Source organism: Carassius gibelio, chromosome A19 (genome assembly GCF_023724105.1).
Source record: "Carassius gibelio isolate Cgi1373 ecotype wild population from Czech Republic chromosome A19, carGib1.2-hapl.c, whole genome shotgun sequence".
In the NCBI taxonomy this organism is placed as follows: domain Eukaryota; kingdom Metazoa; phylum Chordata; class Actinopteri; order Cypriniformes; family Cyprinidae; genus Carassius; species Carassius gibelio.
This window is the reverse complement of record NC_068389.1, coordinates 23674944-23696597: the sequence shown is the minus strand read 5'-3', so window position 1 is coordinate 23696597 and position 21654 is coordinate 23674944. Positions and strand designations below refer to the sequence as shown.

The 21654-nt window shown below is 35.6% G+C and overlaps 1 protein-coding gene across 4 annotated transcripts in view; it reads right to left on the bottom strand.

The window, feature by feature from the left end:
- Positions 1-21654, bottom strand: part of LOC127935454 (trafficking protein particle complex subunit 9) — a 181469-nt gene that overhangs the window by 74614 nt on the left and 85201 nt on the right. For all 4 annotated transcript variants that reach the window (XM_052533331.1, XM_052533334.1, XM_052533330.1 and 1 more), the window contains 2 exons: positions 16885-17037; positions 12681-12799 (listed from right to left, as the gene is read on the bottom strand). In XM_052533331.1, the coding sequence (XP_052389291.1) occupies positions 12681-12799; positions 16885-17037 (272 nt within the window). The remainder of the gene's footprint in view (positions 1-12680; positions 12800-16884; positions 17038-21654) is intronic.

Sequence of the window (21654 nt, the reverse complement as noted above, 5' to 3'; positions counted from 1 at the left end):
ATTTACATCCTCCTTACAGACCATTACTAGACCGAGAGAAAGAGAAAGAGAGAGAGAGTCCTAAATGCTTTTGCAATATTGTACTCCGATAGTCGTGCTAATAAAGCAGCACTGAACTGAGATAAAAGAGAAAGTTAGATCTAGTCCAGGCCATATTTGAATGTGATGATATCAATTTCAAATGGATGGATTAATAAAATAATGACTCTAAATAATCTACAAATTAACAAACAACTGAATAAAAAACAAAAAATAGCAAATATGAAAACAAATAATTAAATAAACAAACTCATGAATGAATGAATGAATTTCACACATTAATAAATGAACAAATACATTAAATACACAATGCTAACTCCAAATGAAAGAAAGAATGATTGAAGAAATACATGAACAAACACACTAAAGAATGAACAAAATGAAAAAGTGAATGAACAAGTGAAAAAAATTATAATGAATAAACTAATACATGGACCAACAAATTAAGAAATGAGCAAACCATAAAAATAAATAAATTCTACAAAAACGATTTACACTAATGATTGTACATATGAATTAACTAATAAACAAACAAACAAAATAGAGATTAAAATAAAGAAAAAACAAACAAACACACTTGATGCCATTTTCTAAATATTCCCAAAAAAATGTTTTTATAAAATAACTTGTTTTGCAACATATCATTCAACAGTCGATTAATATGGTTCTATAAGAGCAGGAGAAAGACTAATTGTGATTTTGAGAGGTTTAGAGGTTCAACCTACAGGAAAATACAACAGGAGAAGCTTAAATAACAATAAAACCTCTGTCTGACTGTCACATCCATCTCAAAATCAGCCTAAAATACTAGTCATAGCTGTTCTCTAGAGAAAGACAGAATACTATAGATACAGTGTATACGAAAGATGTAAAGGAAGGGCATTCTCATTTTTACAGCCTATTTTTCAGATAGCCTGAATAGAAGAGTGTCTGTGTGTATGTGGTCAGATCCTGATAACAGCAGGTTATCAGATGTGTTTATCAACACTGGTCTCTGTGCGTTTAATAATCGTAAATAATCATAATAAAAAAATAATAATAAATAAATAAAATAAAATACTTGTTATTATTATTATTGAGGAAAAAACTCCTTAAATCTGTCTACTAAACGTCCAATACAGTTCAGTGGTGTGTGAACAGGACAATATAGTTACTTGTTTGAATTAAACTAAATGATAGCAATGAAGCAAACCAAGCCCATTCAAACCTGTGTCTCAATGACAGCCTGCTGTCCTACACACATTCTGACACGCTGACAGCCAAGAAACCAGCTGTTGATGCCCAACACACACACACGCTGGCATCCATGTAAAACACAAACAAGCCAGACTGAGCCATCCATCATATCACACACACACAAGCATGTGTGAGTGTGTGTGTGTGTGTGTGTGTGTGTGTGTGTAAGCACATGGAAATCTGTTCGGTTTGCTTGGCCAGATTATACACATGGACTGAGACACACACTACACAAAAAATACTCTCAAAGCCACTGTCATCTGCAGTATCTATATATATTAATAACTCTATACACTACAATAAAAAAAAAAAACAGTACAAACAGTAATATTGTGAAATATTATTACAATTTAAAGAAACTGTTCTATTTCTATATTCTATACTTCTATTTTATCAGTCAGTACTTCAGTCTTAATTGTCACATGATCCTTCAGAAATATAATATATATATATATACATATTAAAAAAAAAATTTATATATATATATATATATATATATATATATATATATATATATATATATATATATATATATATATATATATATATATATATATATATATAGTTGATTTCACTAATACCATTCAAAAAGTGAAACTTGTATGTTATATTCATTCATTACACAAAGACTGATATATTTCAAATGTTTATTTGTTTTAATTTTGATAATTATTACTGAAAACTAAGGAAAATCCCAAATTCAGTATCTCAGAAAATTATATTATTACTAAAGACCAATACAAAGAAAGGATTTTTAGAAATCTTGGCCAACTGAAAAGTATGAATGTGAAAAGTATGATCATGTACAGCAGTTAATACTTAGCTGGGGCTCCTTTTGCCTAAATTACTGCAGCAATTCGGCGTGGCATGAAGTCAATCAGTCTGTGGCACTGCTCAGGTGTTATGAGAGCCCAAGTTGCTCTGATAGTGGCCTTCAGCTCTTCTGCATTGTTGGGTCTGGCATATCGCATCTTTCTCTTCACAATACCCCATAGATTTTCTATGGGGTTAAGGTCAGGCAAGTTTGCTGGCCAATTAAGAACAGGAATACCATGGTCCTTGAACCAGGTACTGGTAGCTTTGGCACTGTGTGGAGGTGCCAAGTCCTGTTGGAAAATGAAATCTGCATCTCCATAAAGTTGACCAGCAGCAGGAACCATGAAGTGCTCTAAAACTTCCTGGTATACGGCTGTGTTGACCTTGGACCTCAGAAAACACAGTGGGGACCAACACCAGCAGATGACATGGCACTGCAAACCATCACTGACTGTGTAAACTTTACACTGGACCTCAAGCAACGTGGATTGTGTGCCTCTCCTCTCTTCCTCCAGACTCTGGGACCCTGATATCCAAAGGAAATGCAAAATGTACTTTCATCAGAGAACATAACTTTGGACCACTCAGCAGCAGTCCAGTCCATTTTGTCTTTAGACGATTCTGACCCGGTCTGTTGTTCAAGCGTGGCTTGACACAAGGCATACGACAGCTGAAACCCATGTCTCATACGTCTGTATGTAGTGGTTCTTGAAGCACTGACTCCAGCAGCAGTCCACCCTTTGTGACTCTCCTCCACATTTTTGAATGGGTTTTGTTTCACAATCCTCTCCAGGGTGCGGTTATCCCTATTGCTTGTAAACATTTTTCTACCACATCTTTTCTTTTCCTTTGCCTCTGTATTAATGTGCTTGGACACAGAGCTCTGTGAACAGCCAGCATCTTTTGCAATGACCTTTTGTGTCTTGCCCTCTTTGTGCAAGGTGTCAATGGTCGTCTTTTGGACAACTGTCAATTCAGCAGTGTTCCCCATGATTGTGTAGCCTACAGAACAAGAGACCATTTAAAGGCCTTTGCAGGTGTTTTGAGTAAATTAGCTGATTAGAGTGTGGCACCAGGTGTCTTCAATAATAAACCTTTTCACAATATTCTAATTATCTGAGATACTGAATTTGGGATTTTCTTTAGTTGTCAGTCCTAATCATCAAAATTAAAAGAAATAAACATTTGAAATATATCAGTATTTGTTTAATGAATGAATATAATATACAAGTTTCACTTTTTGAATGGAATTAGTGAAATCAACTTTTTGATGATATTCTAATTATAATGACCAGCACCTGTATGTATATATATAAAACACTGACACCACAGTAAAAAAAACAAAACAAAAAAAACGGTTCAGTGAGTAAAATACTGATTCAGACTGATTGAACTAATTCAGTGAAGGAGTCGTCAAACTGATTCCAAACATAACTCAAAACATAACGGAGTCTTTTCAGATAATTAATTAAAAGAATTATCTCATAATAATTATTTGTTGCCAGTCGGACTACCGCTTGTGCTGAATGTTTGTTTTGGGTTGCAACTCAAGAGCATTTTTGTAATACATAATCTTTTTATCCCTTTAAATCCAATTCCGCATGCAGACTCATATTCAGGACTCCAGAGGTGATTTATTTTGCAGTGATTCCAGAAATTAAGAGCTCCACCGCACTTACACAGATACTCAAAACACTAACAAATGCATACACACATATACACAAACATGCAAGAAAACACACAGTGATCTGAATTCAAGTCCTAACTAGAGACAGAAGATAGAACAAGTTTAATATGCAGCAGTTACTACTATTTAGTTACCTATGGCATGTCTACATTCAGACAGCTAGGTGTGTCTGGTGTGTGTTTGGTTTCTTGAGGGTCAATGCCATCCATGTAAAACTATGAAAATGCCACACTTGCCAGTTGCTAAGATATGATTGTATCCTTTGTGCCACTGTAGGCACTTATAGTTAGAACAAACAAAAAAATACACAACTGTGTGTGTACTTTCTTACACACAAATCTCCAGAAGACTACGTCTAAATAAAACTGTCCAAGTTAAACACACACACACACACACACACACACTGCAGCACTGCACAATGTTGCTAGCATTTCCAAAGAGATATCGATGATGCGTTCAGAGTCTCAGCGGTGCTTCATTGTTTATATTCAGAACTGCCACTTTTAGTTTTCATTTAACGTCCATCTTAAACAACCTTCTGTCTCCTGATTGGCTAAAACAGAAATGCGAGTGAATAGTTAAATGCCTTAAGCAATTTATTATTTTTTTTATTAATGTTAGTCAAGTTTCTGCACCAAAGAGAAAGACAAAATTTTGTTTTTCATGAGCATATCTTCAAAACTAAATACTAAAGTCGGCATTAAACCGACATTGCTACAACCATATTGTAATGGATTATATATTTATGACTTAAGAATAACAGACTGATAAATCGTGTACAATAAGATCAGAGTTATTTGTTGAGAATGCAAACAGGGTCAGTTTTAATTTCATATTCATTTTTTATTTCTTCTTTTATTTGGAAAGGTCATATTCTATGTATGAGTATTCATCCTGCTAAGATGATCTTTAGAAAAGACTGAGTTGCTAAATAAACGTGTGCATCTAATGTCACTTCTCACTGGAATGTTAAGCTTCTTTTTTTTCCAAACCAGTCCACTTTTAATGGGTTTTAATTTCTAAGCGTACTGGAGTCAAAGCAAATACACCCAGACTTACTCCAATTGTATTATTACTTTTTGCGCTATTGATAAGAGGGTTGAAGCACACTGCATCTTCTCGTGCGCATCCGTGTATGTGTGTGTGTGGTGATTCCCTGTGGTTGGCTGCTGAAAGTGCTTACACAGTAGCCAGATCTACAGCATAACCGCCATACATCATCTCACAGATGAGCTGCCAGACACACACACACACGGGCATGACTCCAGCTGCTGATACGAATCTTCCCTTCTCTCTTGCTCTTGTGTTTAGTCTCTCTGCTGAGTGATCACATAAACTGACTCTTCACAGCATTTCACTGCCCCTTGAGCCTCCTGATGTCCCGGCTGCACCTCTCAGACCCACACAGTGAGACTGAATCACGTCAAACTGGACCCAACGAGTATGAGAGGTGAAGCACAGAAAGAAAATAGGTGGGAGGGTGTACTTCTTTCTTCCTATACAAGGCTTATTTTAATGAGAAATTAATATTTCTTGATTTTTTTTTATGTAAACTGCTATTCAAAAGTTTAGGGTCAGTCATTTGTTTTAAGACATTTAACTTTTATATAGAATGAGTGCAAACTGATCAGAAGTGATGGTAAAGAAATGTAAGTGTTTAAGTAAGGGACGATTTGTGCTCTGCATTTAACCCATCCAAGTGCACACACACAGCAGTGAGTAGTGAACACACACACAGAGCAGTGGACAGCAATAATAATAACTGTTGAAATGAGCATCAAATCACCAAGTTAGAATGATTTCTGAGAGATCATGTGACATTGAACACTGGAGCAATGGAAGTGTGATAAACCCTTCGTAACAATGCAAGACTTTTACTGCATTTACTGTAATTATTGATTAATGTAATGTGTTCAGAATGCATTCAGAAAGGCCATTATGGTTTGATTTAACCATAAGTAATCCAAACCTACCTTCTGCCAAACCAAATGCAGATGTGAAATTTAAAAAAAGTGGCATCTAGCTGCGCAAATCTATCCACGTGTGAAGAAGGATAGCCAAAGCAAGTAAGTGTGTGTGTGTGTGTGCTAGTATGACTGCCAACACACAAACACAGCGGAGAATCAGTCACGGGATCAGTCACGAGCACATGGTGCCATAACATACACATTCACACGCAGGAGCCATCAGGAGTCACATGTGATGATCCGTTTTTACACCGGCAGAAAACAAATCAATAATCTACTGAACTGAACTCACATCAGCCTCAAAATAGAGCTTCTATCGATTCGCTCTCCCTCCAGTGCCATCTGAGGAATTATTCAAATGCTTTCTCACCGTCTGGCTGAAGAAACAATGAAGAAACAACGTGTGCTGTTTTCAACATCTCTAAACCTGAGAACAAAATGGCAGGAAAATACAAACGGAGGAAAACATCCCATAAAAAGAGATCGAAAAGGGACAAAGAGTGTGAAAGCAAGTCTAAATCCAACTTGGAAATGGGACACGATTCATTTCATGTTTAACATGATTCATTCATTTTAAACAGAGCTAGTTCAGAGTGGTTTTTGAAGAAGTCTGTGAATGGCATAAATTCCAGCTGAACAGAAATCCACTGTCGTTTGTCTTCGAAGAAATTTGCCCTTGGCGAGCAGCGTGCATTCTTCGCATCTCTTGTGATGCTTTCACAGCAGACATGTGGCATTCTGTAAAACTTGTGTTTTGATAGGAAAACTAAAGGGATACATCCATGAGCAAAACACTGAATCAATCAAACGACACTTTCCAACAAATTAAAGGAACACTTCACCCAAGAAGGTGAAAAAAGGTGAACCCAAAATTTACACCCACGTAGGGCATCTGAGATGTAGCGGAGTACGTTTCTTTATTGGAACAGATTAGGGGTTAATATAGCATCACATCCCTTTCTCAGTAGTAGATCCTCTGCAGTGGATGGGTGCCGTCAGAATGAAGCATCTGCATCATCTACATCTTGAATGGCCCGATCATGAGTAGTTTCAGACAATTTTCAATATTGGGTAAAGTCGCTTATATAATCTGAATTTGGAGGTTGTACATTAGTATATGCGTCGGAACCAGCCAGTTTGGGCTCTTCTGGATTTGAATCCAAAGCTATTTTTGCAAAGCTATTTTTTTGCCTTTCATGGCTTCAAAAGAAATATGTTCATGCTCATGCTCAACTCCTTTGTCTTGCTGAGGCTAATCTCATAGCTTGCATTCATGCATCCTAAATACGCCCAACTAAATGCATTTTTCTAAGACTCAATAAAATATTCTGTTCACAAATTATATTTAGTGTCATTTGTCTTCATTTGTTTTCTTCACACAACGTCTCAAACTTGATCTCAAGCCCTCACTGATGCTGTAGTCTTGGTAAACAATTATACTAACTATACTGAAAAATATTAAAATAACGTTACTGCTGTTGGCCAGTCATAATTTTGATTATTTTAGAAAAATAATTTCACAAATTAAAAACTGAAATGGTTTATAATTGACTATATGCAAATTTTAGTTTTGTTTAGATTAGTTTTAAATGTATTATACATATAAAATATTTTTATAACAGATTTACATAGTTTAAAATTGAATATCTGGGTAAAACGATAAAATCTACACATAAAAACATTTAGGAAACCAGAAAAAATAAAGAATTAATCTTGAAAAATGTTATGGGAAATGTTAAGAAAGAAACAAAAATCTTCCTAGTTTTAATAGAAATCAAACTGTATGACGTAAAAACTGCTCAAAGTGGAAGGACACACACTTCTTAAAAAATAATTATAAATGTAAAAGCAATGTAAAAAAGAAAGCATATACTGCTGTTCAAAAGATCTGTTTTTTTTTTTTTTTGTTTTTTTTTTTTTAAAGAAATTATTAGTTTTAATATATTAAATGGGTCAAAGTGGCAAAAAGGTCATGTGAAAATGATACAAGATTTCTGTAAAAACAAAAATGCTATTATTTTCAAGTTTCTATTGATCAAAAAATCCTGAAACAAAAAAGTACCCCAGTTTCAACAAAAATATTATGGGCACAACTGTTTTCAACATTGATAATAATAAAACATCTTTCTTGAGCAGCAAATCATCCCTCTTCTTGAGCACACAGAAACACACTCTCAATCTCTCAGGTATCTAACCCCAATCTTCCCTCTCCAAAAGCCTCAATCAGAACTTTTCTTGTGCTCAGCCTGCCCAGAAGTGCAGACAGGAGTCTTCTTTATCACTCCTCAGACCCTGGACAAGAAAGAAAGGCTGCACTGGAAACAGCTGAGCTGGAGATGACTTCTCTTCACTGCTAAGCCGTTGGGGGGTTTGGAGATAGTGAGGGCCGGGACACTGTCTCAGTCTCAGTGAAGACACTTCCTGTTGTGATTCGCAGTGGGACACAGTCAGTCAGGCGGAAAGAAATGATTACCTTCAGCTCGTCCAGATTCAAACATTCAGAGTGTCTCAGGTTGGGATATATGATGTGTCCTGCTACTCAACACTTCCTCCCTCTCATTACTAACTCAAGCTTCCCTGTTCACCTAGCTTCCATTCAGGATGCATCTGTATTCTCTCACTCCGGCGTCCTCAAACTCTTTCTTTCTGCAGAAAATGGCACTGAATTATGCAGTGATGACAGGAGGGAAGGAGGTAGATTGTCAGTCTCATGGATGGAGGACTGTCAGTCTCATTCCCCGCTAACACTGACTGTTATTTTACTGCTTGTCGCTACTGAGCATTCCTGAAGCTGGACGTCCCGATGTTGCTGCAAATAGCTTTTAAAAATCTGATCACAAATGACGTGAACTACTGGTAAAAATCATATGTAATTTAATTTAACACCATTTAGTTTTCTTGCTTCTTAAAATTAAATCCTGGAGCGGAAATTAGTTTATGTTGAAAAAAAAATTGCTAACGGGGTAAGACAAAATAAATGTGTTTTCTTTTTGAATTAAGTTTATTTAGTCTCTGTAGTGCATTTTAAGCATACATCTCATTAAATTTATTTAGATTTCTCAAAAAAAGAAAAAGATTTATTATCATATGCCATGTTGCTTGTCAAGTTAACTGAGCTCGTTTTAAAATACAAAGAAAAATGTTTTTTTTTATAGTGCACTTAGGTTGCAGGAAACTTTGAAATTGAATGACCTCCAGTCTTAGTGCAACTGCAGATCCCTGTCAGTGTGAACAGTCCTTTAGATGATGGTCAATTCTTCCATTACAGGCTGAATTGATTATATATATATATATATATATATATTAGGGGTGTAACGATACGCGTATTCGTATTGAACCGTTCGGTACGACGCTTTCGGTTCGGTACGCATTATGTATACCGAACGGTTCGTTGGAGTAATTAATTATATTTGAAAAAAAAAAAAAAAAGAGAGAGAAAGAAATATAATGATATGCGTTCAACAAGGTAGCCCAATAACCCAAACAACGTAACAGGCAACGCCCCTGACACTCCCGAAGAAGAAAAAAACACCATCTTATATGTTTATGTTAGGCTACTCAGCAGGTGCTCGCTCACTCAGTACACGCTGAAGGCTCGTTGCAAAATAGCCAATGCGTTTAACAGACTAGAAATGAGAAGATCCTCCAATAACCAACAGGTCTGGTGTTTGGGTGCACTTTGGATTCCCTTTAAGCTATAATGGTGATGGCAAGAGAGTGGTGGATAAATAAACAACGGTATGTCGCATCTGCAACATGACAGGGTACACCAGCGGGATTACAAAAAAAAAACAAAAAAAAAACAGCGGGAATATCTGGGATATATGCGTCAGTACTATCTGGGAAAAGACGAAAAAAAGGAGAAACATGCACGCAGCAAACTATCCCTGCAGCATTTAGACACTATAGCTTACAGGGAATCCAACCCAAACACCAGATCTTATATTTCTGGTCTGTTAAATGCATTAGACATTTTGCAACGAGCCTTCAGCGCGTGCTGAGTGAGCGAGTGCCTTAGGGGCCGTTCACATATCGTGCCTAAAAACGCATGGAAAACGCTAAGCGCGTCTTTCTCCTGAGGCGTCTGTCTTTGCTAAGCAACAATGATGTGCTCTCTCCATGAGACGCGGAAATTTCAGCGAAGGATAAATGGATTTGCAGCTCTAAAAATCGCTTGCAGTAGCTCTGCTACTGAATTTATTTCAAAATTGCAATCCATATACAACTATGATCAGCTGTTCCTTCATCTTGGCTGAGCTCTCAACGTTGTTACGGGAAAGGATGAAGCTGATTGGTTGGTTCTTGTCACATGACCCGCGGTGCGCTTGCGGCATTCTGAAAAGTTGAGATGTTTTTACATTTTGCTGTATCTAAAACGTATCGAACCGAACCGAACCGAACCGTGACATCAGTGTATCGTATCGAACCGAACCGTGAATTTTGTGAACCGTTACACCCCTAATATATATATATATATATATATATATATATATATATATATATATATAGATTGATATTTATATTTATTGATTATACCACTTCTGCTTAACCACACAATATTAAATAATTATTATAATAAAAAAAATGTTAAATATAAAAATAAAACATAAAAAATTAATAAATAAATATTAAATAAAATACAAATTAGATTGATTATATCACTTCCACCGACACACACTACATAAAATAAAATATTAAGTTATATATATAAATAAAACAATGCAAAATAAATATGAATAAAAAAAAATACCATTAAATACTACTCCGAAAAGAAAATCTCAATCTGTTTAATAACAACAAGTAAAGCTGAGCTCATACAAACTGAGATTTCAACAACAGGTCAGCTCAAATCTGATTTCTGCTAAAACTTATGGACTTCAGTACCATGGACAGAGACACAAAAACAAACTTCAGTACCAAGGACAGAGACACAAACTTCAGTACCATGGACAGAGACACAAACTTCAGTACCAAGGACAGAGACACAAACTTCAGTACCATGGACAAGAAACAAATGAAAGACACCACTGCTCACAGACCGATGCAAAGGGAGAAAGTGTCAAGTTTTACAACTGCTATGCAGAATAAAAAAAGCACACATGATTCAACAAAAAAAAGACCAATCACAAAATAATCTGATATGTTCTACACACAGAATACGGCCCCGTTTACACTACTGCTAGGTTTAGGTTTTAAAACGGCGCTTTAGAATTAAAACGAGTCGCGTTTACACTGCCGTTTCAGCTGTGTTTCAGAAACGATCTCCGTCTACACTAGGAGTGGGCGATATCTCGATATGTAAAATATATCAATATTTTTTTTTTCAACTCGATATAGATTTTGACATATCGTATATATCAATATATTGTTTACATTTAATTCTGATTCCGCCACTTTGCTTGTTTACCCTCTGTGCTGGGCTTGCCCCCGCTCGCTCGCCCCCCTACTCCTTGATTTTGTCTACCCTCCCCTCGCGTGTTGTCTCATATTGAACATGGCGGTGTCCGCAACCAGACCGGAGGCTACAGAACTAGTCTCAAAATAAAGGACAACTGGCTCCATTATATGTTAAAGACAAGTATTTTCCAGAAATCTATTAGTATTGTTCAGCAGAATGTACATAGCCTACTTCTATTAAAATGAAACAAACATAATTTTTTAAGGAATAATCACACAACATTTCTTCCATGTTTTATTTTTATTAGTAAATCCCGTTTTGTTTACCAAAAAAATTTAGTTTGCTTACTTTTCAATAATTAAAAGATAAATTAAATGAATGTTTTATGCTTTCATTTGATAACCAGAAAAATTTAAATACACAGAATTTCAGAGTGGAAAAAAGATTTCATAAGGCTATTTTAAGAAAAAAAAAAAAAAAAAAATTAAGTTGTCTTTATGCATTTAAATAATTACACATGCTAAAACACAGAATTAGGTAACAATAAAACATATGGTGAAGAAAAAAATTTAACATTTCATAGGGCCCTAAACCTGTAATATTTGGCATATGTTTTTGCAGTAGTTTTTGGGGGGTTATTTTTCCTGTAAAGATATCGAGATATATATCGTATATCGAGATATAGCAAAATATATTGAGATATATTTTTTGCTCCATATCGCCCAGCCCTAGTCTACACTACATGACTGAAAACACATGTCACATATCCATTCATGCACACTGGGCATGCGCGAGAAAGTCTAAACAAGAAGTCGGTTGCTAGTCCCTGGCAGGTTCAACAATGAGCATGATGGCGAGGAAAAGAAAGGACATCTTTTTGTGAACAGATGATGAGATGGAATTGTTACTCAAAGTAACTAATGATTACAAGGCGGACGAAAATGTTGATTGGGAGTCAGGCTAAAACAAAAACACTGACATACTAGACAGAGACATGATACGGTTACACGGTCATTAAGGATACACAGGGGATCACATGGTTTTCACAATAGTTTTTGAAAGTCTCCATTTTGGTCCATTTACACTGAAACTGAGTTTTCAAACTAAAACGGGGTAAGCAGCATTTTCAAAAGTCTCTGTTTTCGAACGTGGAAAATGCTGGAGTAGTGTAAACAATAGTCGTAACCTTAGCAAAAGTTGTGCATTTAAGTTATGCGTTGACAATAAAAGCGTAAAGTGACTTGAGTGCTTAGAAAAAGCGCTACATAAATGTAAGGAATAATAATAATTATTATTATTATTAAAATGAAAACGCATTCGTGTAAACAGGGCTTAAACATCACTGATTCACAATGAGACCTGAATCTGGCCGGGGCATTACAGTGTGATGTCATAAGAACCCAAGTAACCATTTAAACAGCACTGCACCTAACTAATAAACTAACAAGCATTCTACAGCTATCAAATGTACTATGGCCCTACAGCAGAGAGTGAGCAAAAAAAGAAAGCGTATGTAGCTTGAGGACAGAATTCCTACCTTGACGTGACTGAATTCGTTCTTGCTGGCGTCAGTGCCGACTGGTTTATTTTCAGCACGTGGCTTTAGGACCTGCCGCAGTGGGCTAGAGACAGGCAGACCTGTTACACTGATACCATCTGAAAGCACACAACAATATACATTAGACATCCGGCACACGTGAACACAGCGGCCAGAGGCCTGAGAAACAGCAAGAGGGGAAAGAGAGATCACTATCTTCTGTGAATTATGTGAAGAGAGGACGCTATTATACAGCTATAATTCCTCACATTCAGTGGACGTGAACATCACTCAAATGCTTTCCTCTCAATTTCTCTCTCCATCCGCCTTTCTATCGCTCAGCGCATCTGTTTGTCCGGCGTTTAGCGCTCGAAATAAAAATTAAAATCTATAACGTGACAGTTTGAAATATGATGAGGTGGAAAACTTGGTAATAAGGCGCCGGAGTGTGTGCCGCAGTGGCTCTCTGGAACACACTCAGGTGGATGTATTTTATCTCTCCGGCACGTACGGATAACGGCATTAACTTATAAACGCACACACAAATTCATTCAAGCGAGAAAGATTCTGGATTATTTTTAGAAATGGAACATAAATATGATGAATGAGACTTGGACTTAAATGGTCTGCAAGCCTGCAAAAACATAAAAAACACAAAACTAAAGAACACAGATCCTCAAATGTATGACGTCAACTGCAGCAGGGCTGGGTGAAATACCCTATTTAAGTTATATCTGCAAGGATTTAGCTGGTTATATAAAATTAAGTAACATTGGTATAATTTTACTACATTTTATTTGAACATCAAGTTTCTAATGGAGCATGTCAGTATGGTTTTCTGAGTATTAAAACAAATGTTTTAAATGTCTGATTGAAGCTTTTTAATTGAAGCTATTTTAAAATGGTGTTGTAATTGGAAAGTGCAATTCATTTCTAGTCAGTTATACATTTTTAAGTTCGATACACATATGAAAATGTTTGCATCACTCAAAAACGTTAAAGTCCTCACAGTCCAATTCCAATATGAAATCAAAATTTACCCTATTTAATTATTTTATGAATGGTCCTCATTAACATTCACAGAGAAGTGCCCTAACAATCAAATTTCTTCTCCTTAATTATCCTGTGTCATTTGGAAATATGTCAGATTATTGTCATTATGTAAAAAAATAAATAAATACATGACCTGCTTTGACTCTGTCTGAAGGAAAAGGATGATGGTAAAATGCAGCATTGACCATGCATAGATTTCTCTCTGAAACTCGTACAGACGAATTTTGACATTCAACAGAGGAGGAAGAGCAGTAAGGGGGCCGGTGAAAAGTTCATGGACGAAAATGTAGCTCATCACTATTTGAACAGAAACATCTATTAAATAGCATGTGATTTTCAGTCATCTTTCAAGCGCTACCTCTCTTCTGCTCAGTAAAAGAGTACACAGCAGCTCACATCAGGAAAGATCTGGTCAGTATTTGTGTTTTACCACCCTTGGGTTCTGAAAGGGAACGAGAGGGTGTTTAAACACTTGACACATATAGAACTTACGGTCCTAATTACGAGTCCCGCGGCCTCCGAAATGACATCACTTCCCCTCAAGAGTGTCTGACACAATATGTCGTAATGTCTGCTGCTAACTTTACAAGACTCAGACGCCCAGACTCCAGAACAGAGCAAACAGACTGACATGAGGTAAGAGGAGGCGGAGTTAAGTGTTACACAAGTAGGAGAGGGCGGAGCTTATGTGTAAAATAAAATTACAAAGGCACATATTCTTAGAGTTTGTAATATATCGTATAGCAAATTTAAAGATTTAATAATATTAATAGTTATAAAAATAAATTATTATTTTTATATAGTGCCTTTAAAGTGAATAAAATAAAATAAAATTAAATGATCTACCACTAATGAATGTTATCATTAACAGATGTCATTTATTCCCTTACTTAAGTAAAATGCAGGGGTCGCATCGAACACCGTGGTGCTCAGCGATTACCAGACGTTACCCAGTGAGGCTAGGAAGTTCATCCCTATGTAGCATTGTGACATCATCCGCACCAGGGCTGACGTCCCGCATGAAGGGCAAACGTTTACCTCCAGCGGGCTCTCAGCGGGGGGAGCCGTCCAATTTAATGGAGCCGCTCTCCTCTCTCATTATGTTGTTTTTGCACTGACATTTTAACATTCAGGCACTAATGTGTTTAGTCTGACTGTCTGGCCCTCATGCGCTACCTCTTTCTGACGGGGAGACGATTTATAGAGGACGGATGAATGAACGAAACTGGGCAGCATATTAAAGAAACTCCCGTATAGACTGAACCCAACGGCCTCCTGAGAGACAGACCGAGCACTGCATCACAGTGATGACATCAGCACCATCACAGCTTGAGTTACGCTGACAGGAGAGATGAAGACAAACACAGAGAGAGCGACCGAGACAAAAAGGGAAAAGAAAAAGGGTTGAAGGGAACAGAGCGCAAGGAACAGAACGAAAACGTACAATGTGCTCAACTTTCAAATGTTTTTAATAAGCGGATTCTTTTTAATGAATCGTTCAAACAACTCACTGAACCACTGACCTTAAATCTGTTGACAACATATATATATAAGCTAGTGGTGCATGTTGCATTTTCATATGCATACTGTATTAGAAGTGTTGAGAATGCAGCACTTTCCCCCTTGGGTTTACATAATTCACATAGGTCGGGTCATAAAAATTGGTATACGTATGAAATTTGTATAAATATGCTGACAACAGTCTGGAAGCTTCTTCATGTGAAACATGCAACACCAAAGACGTCTCGCATCCCATTATGACTTCGCAATGGAAAGAAGGATGAGCAGCCAATCAGAGATTAGAAAGTGCAACATCAAACTTCAACATTTTAATGACTTGTTTTGATCTTCCTTTAATCGTTTCTACAGTTATCATGATGAGAAAAGTGCTAATATTACTGCTAAATAACAGCAATAATGTGTTAGCACCTGCGATAATATCAGTAGTGTTTACAATTCACTGCCCTCTGCATGCTGCACTAATAAGACCAGTTTTAAGCTGTCTTATCGGCCTAATTCGGAGAAAATTATTATTTCAACAATAATTAAAACATTTTAACAGCTTCTGAGAAACCCAGGAGAGGAGAGAGAGCGGAAGGAGGCCGTTCAGCTCGCACCTGTTTGTAATTCAAGCAGAAACGCAGTCTGCTACAGTCTGCTCTCCTCATGTCTCATTAATATTTACAAGTGTGTACAAAGAGACCGAGATAACCTGGAAGACATTTCTCAGAGGTCGCTCTTTTGGGATCCAAATGGATTCATAAACATTTTATACTTTATTCTTCATATATCACAATTTTCTATTAGAATATTTAAAAATGTTAATTGAATAGATCATTTTATATATTCAAAATATATTTTAAAATTACATATTTTTTTATAATAGTTTATTTTCATATGACTTTTATTTTTATCATTTGATATTTTGTTTTATTTATCATTCAAAATTTTATTATACAAATTTTAATTACTTTTTAACATTTTGTCACATATTTCTTTTTTTTTTTCTATTAATTTAGAAAAAAAAGATCACTTTTTAAAATACTAATTTTTGTTCATTTATTTATTGACTTGTTGATTTAAAACTTTTTTCAGCATCATTACTCCAGTCTATACTGATAGATATATTACAGATACTACCCACACTTTTGAACAGTACAGTGTACATGTGAATGACGATATGTCTTGTTCAAAAACATATGATATAGTTTCAAGCAAATTTGACGTTTAGTAGAAACAACTGTGATAATGGCACATGAGAGGTAAAACAAGAGGCTAGGCAGGAAGGAACAAGATGTAAGTGTAAGATAACCAGGAAACAGACAAAAAGAACAAGATGTAAAGAGGAAACAGATATTAATCCAGAGAGGAATTAAGAGAGGGCCGAGCGTACGGGAGAGGGGGTAATACAGGAGAGAGATGACCGATGTCTCTGATGAATGTAAAATGAGAGAGTACAAACACCTTGCTTGGATCAGATCTACCATAACAGGGAAAAGTGAATACTGCCTTTCTATCTTTTAGAGAGCAATCAAGCCCGTCTTGATTATAGTGTGATGGCTATAAATCGGATGGGACAAACCAGACCGGACCCCAATGATGTTGTTTTTGTGTGTCAGCGTATGTGTGCTGCTTTCATGTGGAGGTTTACCATCGTTCAGGTCGTTTAACAGGTTCTCCTGACCGGAGAAATCCAGTTTGGCGCTTATGTTGACAGGGATGGAGACGGATTGACCGGATTTCAGAGGCAGGTGGGACAAAGCGTCCTGCAGGTCCCAGGTCAAGAACTCACCAAACAGCTTCTCTGTAAGACAGAAAAAGGGAGATATTTGGTCAGTGACAATTTTTTTAGTAATAATAAGTAATAAAAATAGAAAAAAAACACTACCAACTGTAGTGTTTTTAATCTTATTTTTTAAATTAAGTTGAAAAAAACAAAAACAATAAATATATATATAATATAACAAATATTTCTTAATGCATTGTCATGCATAATCAATTTTAATAAATGGATCTGGACATAAAAAATAAAATGCACATCACTGATTCATCTTTTTCTTGCATATCTATATATTTATAGCTGCACAAAAACAGTAAACCTCTGAATCAAACCATAGCAGCTACTACAAAAGTAGCATGTAACCACAACATGATATATGCAATTTTAAAAATCACATATTATTGTATTTTTACTTACTAATTTTTATTTTACACCAAAATTTAATTAATTAATTGGAGGAGCCCCTGCGGTACTAACACAGCCTCCCTTCTGAAGACCCCTGCTGTACAACAATCTATTCAATTCAATTTATCTCAGAAATTCTCTTTATTACAGTATGGGAATAAAGACTTTCTTTGGCTAACTATTCAATCAACTCCAAATCTCGCTGGTATTAAATAATTCAGCCTGGTAAACTGCAGATTTATAAACCTTTGGTGATGCAAACTTTGGAAAAGAAATCCATCATAGAAATATCTTAAGAATACATCAAATAACGTTAAAGACTCTCCCACTCTCTGCATCTGGAAAAAAGGTTCTTATGTGTTATATTTTATATCAAGTGTCTGATGTAATAGCAAAGTTGATCTCTAACTATAAAAAAAGACATTAAAATAAAAAATTACTATTAAAATAATATTAAAATCAAATAATATTAAAACAAATAAAAATATAAAAATCAAATAATATTAAAACAAATAAAAATGTAAAAATCAAATAATATTAAAACAAATAAATATATAAAAATCAAATAATATCTAAACAAATAAAAATATAAAAATAAAAAATTTAAAATAAAATAATATTAAAATAAAATAAAATAAAATAAAATAAAATAAAATAAAATAAAATAAAATAAAATAAAATAAAATAAAATAAAATAAAATAAAAGTGAAGTAAGCTGAATAAATTCCCAGCAGGTGTTTGGATGAACCAACTAAGAAGAAAAAAAAAGAACCTGTGGAATAGCATGGTTTTCAGTGTCAAGTGCCATGTCAATAAAAATATACATGACTATAGTAATCATTCAATAAAATGATATAGGTCGCTGTATCTCCACTGTACTATTAGTTAGGTGCCGTTTACTTACTTTCTATGTTTTACCAAAACCACTCTACATTGTAGCCACTTAAGTAGGAATGCAACTGAGGATTTGAACCTGGTGATCCTCTGTTCATCTCGTCATCTCCCTAAGTGTGTGAAGACACAAGGAAAGCCTGTTCAGAGCTTCATTCAGATGCTAAAAGCTCCCAAACCTCACTGAGGATGAATAATAGACAGAGGCCAAATAACGAAGTCAAATGAGTGTTGCACAACACGCCTGTGAACATTTAAATGAGATTCTGCCCTACAGACACATGATCCTTATGAATCACAGCTTTGATTATCATTCCCACGTAAAAGAACGCATGAATAAGATGCTGCATTACAATAGCAGTCATCAGACGATTCATATTAACCCTGCTGACTCGTATTAACACCTGCCACCTGTTTGTCTAAGGTCTGACCAAGGGTGTATATGAGCAGAACCTTGATTTTAGTCTCAAAAGAGTGTCAAAAGTCAGATGTTTGACCTTCAACATGACACTACAGCCAAGAACCACCATTTAAACATGAAGAGACAGTCTGATTTACATGCACGTGACCAACCACAATTTGGGAAACCTTACAAATCTTTGAAAACATATGGTTTGCTCATGGATATGTCTATGAATTAGTGTCAAAAAAACTTAGTCCAACTTATATGAACTATGTAACTGCATATTTAAATTTTGATTTGGGTAAACACACCGTAATGCGATGTAAAGGCTCATTATAGAATGCACCAGAAGGAAAGCTGCCAATCAAAAGAATTTAATTAAAAAGGGATGAACATTTTGTAGTGTTCATGAATTGCATAATGCATTTAGAGAAGCAGGTGCTAAAGGAAAAGATGCAAATACAAGGGAGAATTATTTCTTAGTGAATTACTACCATTCAAAAGTTTGGGGTCAGTAAGAAATTTAATTTAAAGAAATTCATCTTTTTATTCAACAAGGTAAGAGTAAATTGGTAAAAAGTGATGGTAAAGTCATTAATGATGTTACAAAAGACTTCCATTTCAAATAAATGCCTTTGAACTTTCTATTCATCAAAAAAAGTTTTCAACATTGATACTAATAAGAAATGTTCCTTGAGCAGCAAATATTTCCCATTACTCTATTTATTGTATATCTTATCAAACAAATGTAGCCTTGGTGAGCAGCATAAAGCGTTTCTTTAAAAAAAACACTATAAAATCTTAGAGACCCCAAACTTGATCAGTGGTGTATAGTGAATAAGATTATAGATAAATTAATCATTCTTCTACATGTCAGAACTTTTCCTCTGATTGTGGTAACAGTTACACTGACAAGTGAATATTAAACTAGACTGAATGTTGCTCTTTTAGCATTTCAATTCTTAGTGTCTGCTCTTCCCCAGAGCTATTCCAGCTGCCTCTCGAGAGTCGTGATCCCCTCTTCAGAACAACACGGATGGAAATAAACAACCCCGACAGATGTTAAACCCTGTTCCACAACAACACGCTCCCGGGCCTGTGAGCCGTCATCCTGGAGGGCTCCTTCCTGGCAGCAGTCTTGAATGGATCGGGACAGCAGACTATATCCACCCTGAATGCACACGCATGCCAACGCTACAATCTGGTTGTTTTTGGAGCCTGGGGATCTCAAAGCATGAGTTTAATCTCTGAAGTATCTGCAAAAGGCTTAATTTACAATTAGCATGCAGCTAATGAGACTACAGAACCCATGGAACTAAGTAAGGAAACACAAAAACAGGGTGTTGGATTATTTTAACTACATTTCATTTGAATGTCCCAAGCATATATAAAGGGATTTCATACAGTCTCCGTTTCAGGTGGCGTGTTGACAGAATGTTCATGGATCATCTGAAGCATATTGCGCATGATAATGAAGCTTTCCAAAATCACAATCTCAGATTGGCAAGCTTTACATGATTTGCGGGAATCTATTTCAACCTTTTTTATGTTTATCTCCCAATTTCACTACAAAGAAAAAAACAGTCACGCTCGCCAAGATGAGTGACACCAAGACACTGAATCTTTAAAAGATATTCAAAAGTTGAGACTTTCAGTATAAAAACCTGGCTATGTGAAACTAATTCTCATATACACTATACAGTCTGAAAATAGCCACTGTGTACAATTAAATTATTCAAAATAACAGTCAAATGCCATCAAGCGCAAAATGAAAAGCTGAGGAGAGGAAGAAAAGGAGAGCGGCCCACAGCTCAAGCTCTCCACACTAATTTGTTGGGGACTCAAATATTCAATAATTCATAATCCTGTGCGGATGAATGCTAAAAACAGTGTGTAGAAGGGTGAGTCAGCTTTATAAACAGCTGAGCAGTGACCATAATTCACCACAGTGAAGCTGTAGGAGACACAGAGTTGCCGTCTCATGTGTTAAACAGAGGTGAAAAACAACAGAAATTTGAAGAAATGTGTGGCTTCTGTACTGAAACAACTGAAAACTTTGTGTAACTGAGAGGAAGTTGTTGAATTACTTGTGTGTTACATTTAGTTTTTCATGACCATTTTCCACTCTCTTTCTGACCTTTACAATTAAACGGCTGTTTTTTGCTACTGCACCGTATACATGTACAATATGTAAATGATTAAAAAATAAAAGATAAAATAAATAAAAAGAAAGAACAACGGCTGGATAAAATGATAGAAAGGATCAAATACAGCAAATACAGATTTAAAAAAACAGCAATATATTTAGAGAAATTGAGAGATATAGTATGAACGAAATAATGACAGAATGAACAAAAAGAACATTCTAATGAACAATTAGAAGAGTAGATAGAAGGAAAGATGGACAGAATGTTAGAATGAGAGATGATAGAATGATAAAACAAAAGAAGAATGGTATATAGAAACAATGATGCAATGCTAAAACCAAAGAACAGTAGAACATAAGATACTGTAGAAAGGATAGAGAGCGTGCTTTGATGAAGAAGAAAAATAAAAAGATTGCATAGAAATAATGATCAAATTGTCCAACCAAATAATAATAATAGCAAAACAAAAGAATGACAGAATGATCAAGAGAATAATGAACCGTTAGAATGACAGAAAGAAAGAACAATAAACAGAACGTTAGAACAAGTTCTAGAATGTTAGAACGACGGAGTGTTTTATAGAAAGAAAAACAGAATGTTGGAACCAGAGAAAGACTGATAGATCATATGATACGCAGAATGATAAAGAATGCGACAGAGCGATATAATGACAGAAAGAACAACAGAAAGAATGTTAGAGAAAGAACAACAGAACGATGGATAGAATGGTAAAGAGAACAATAAAGCGATAGGCAGAATGTTTATTTAGAAGGAGATTGACAGATGACAGTTTTA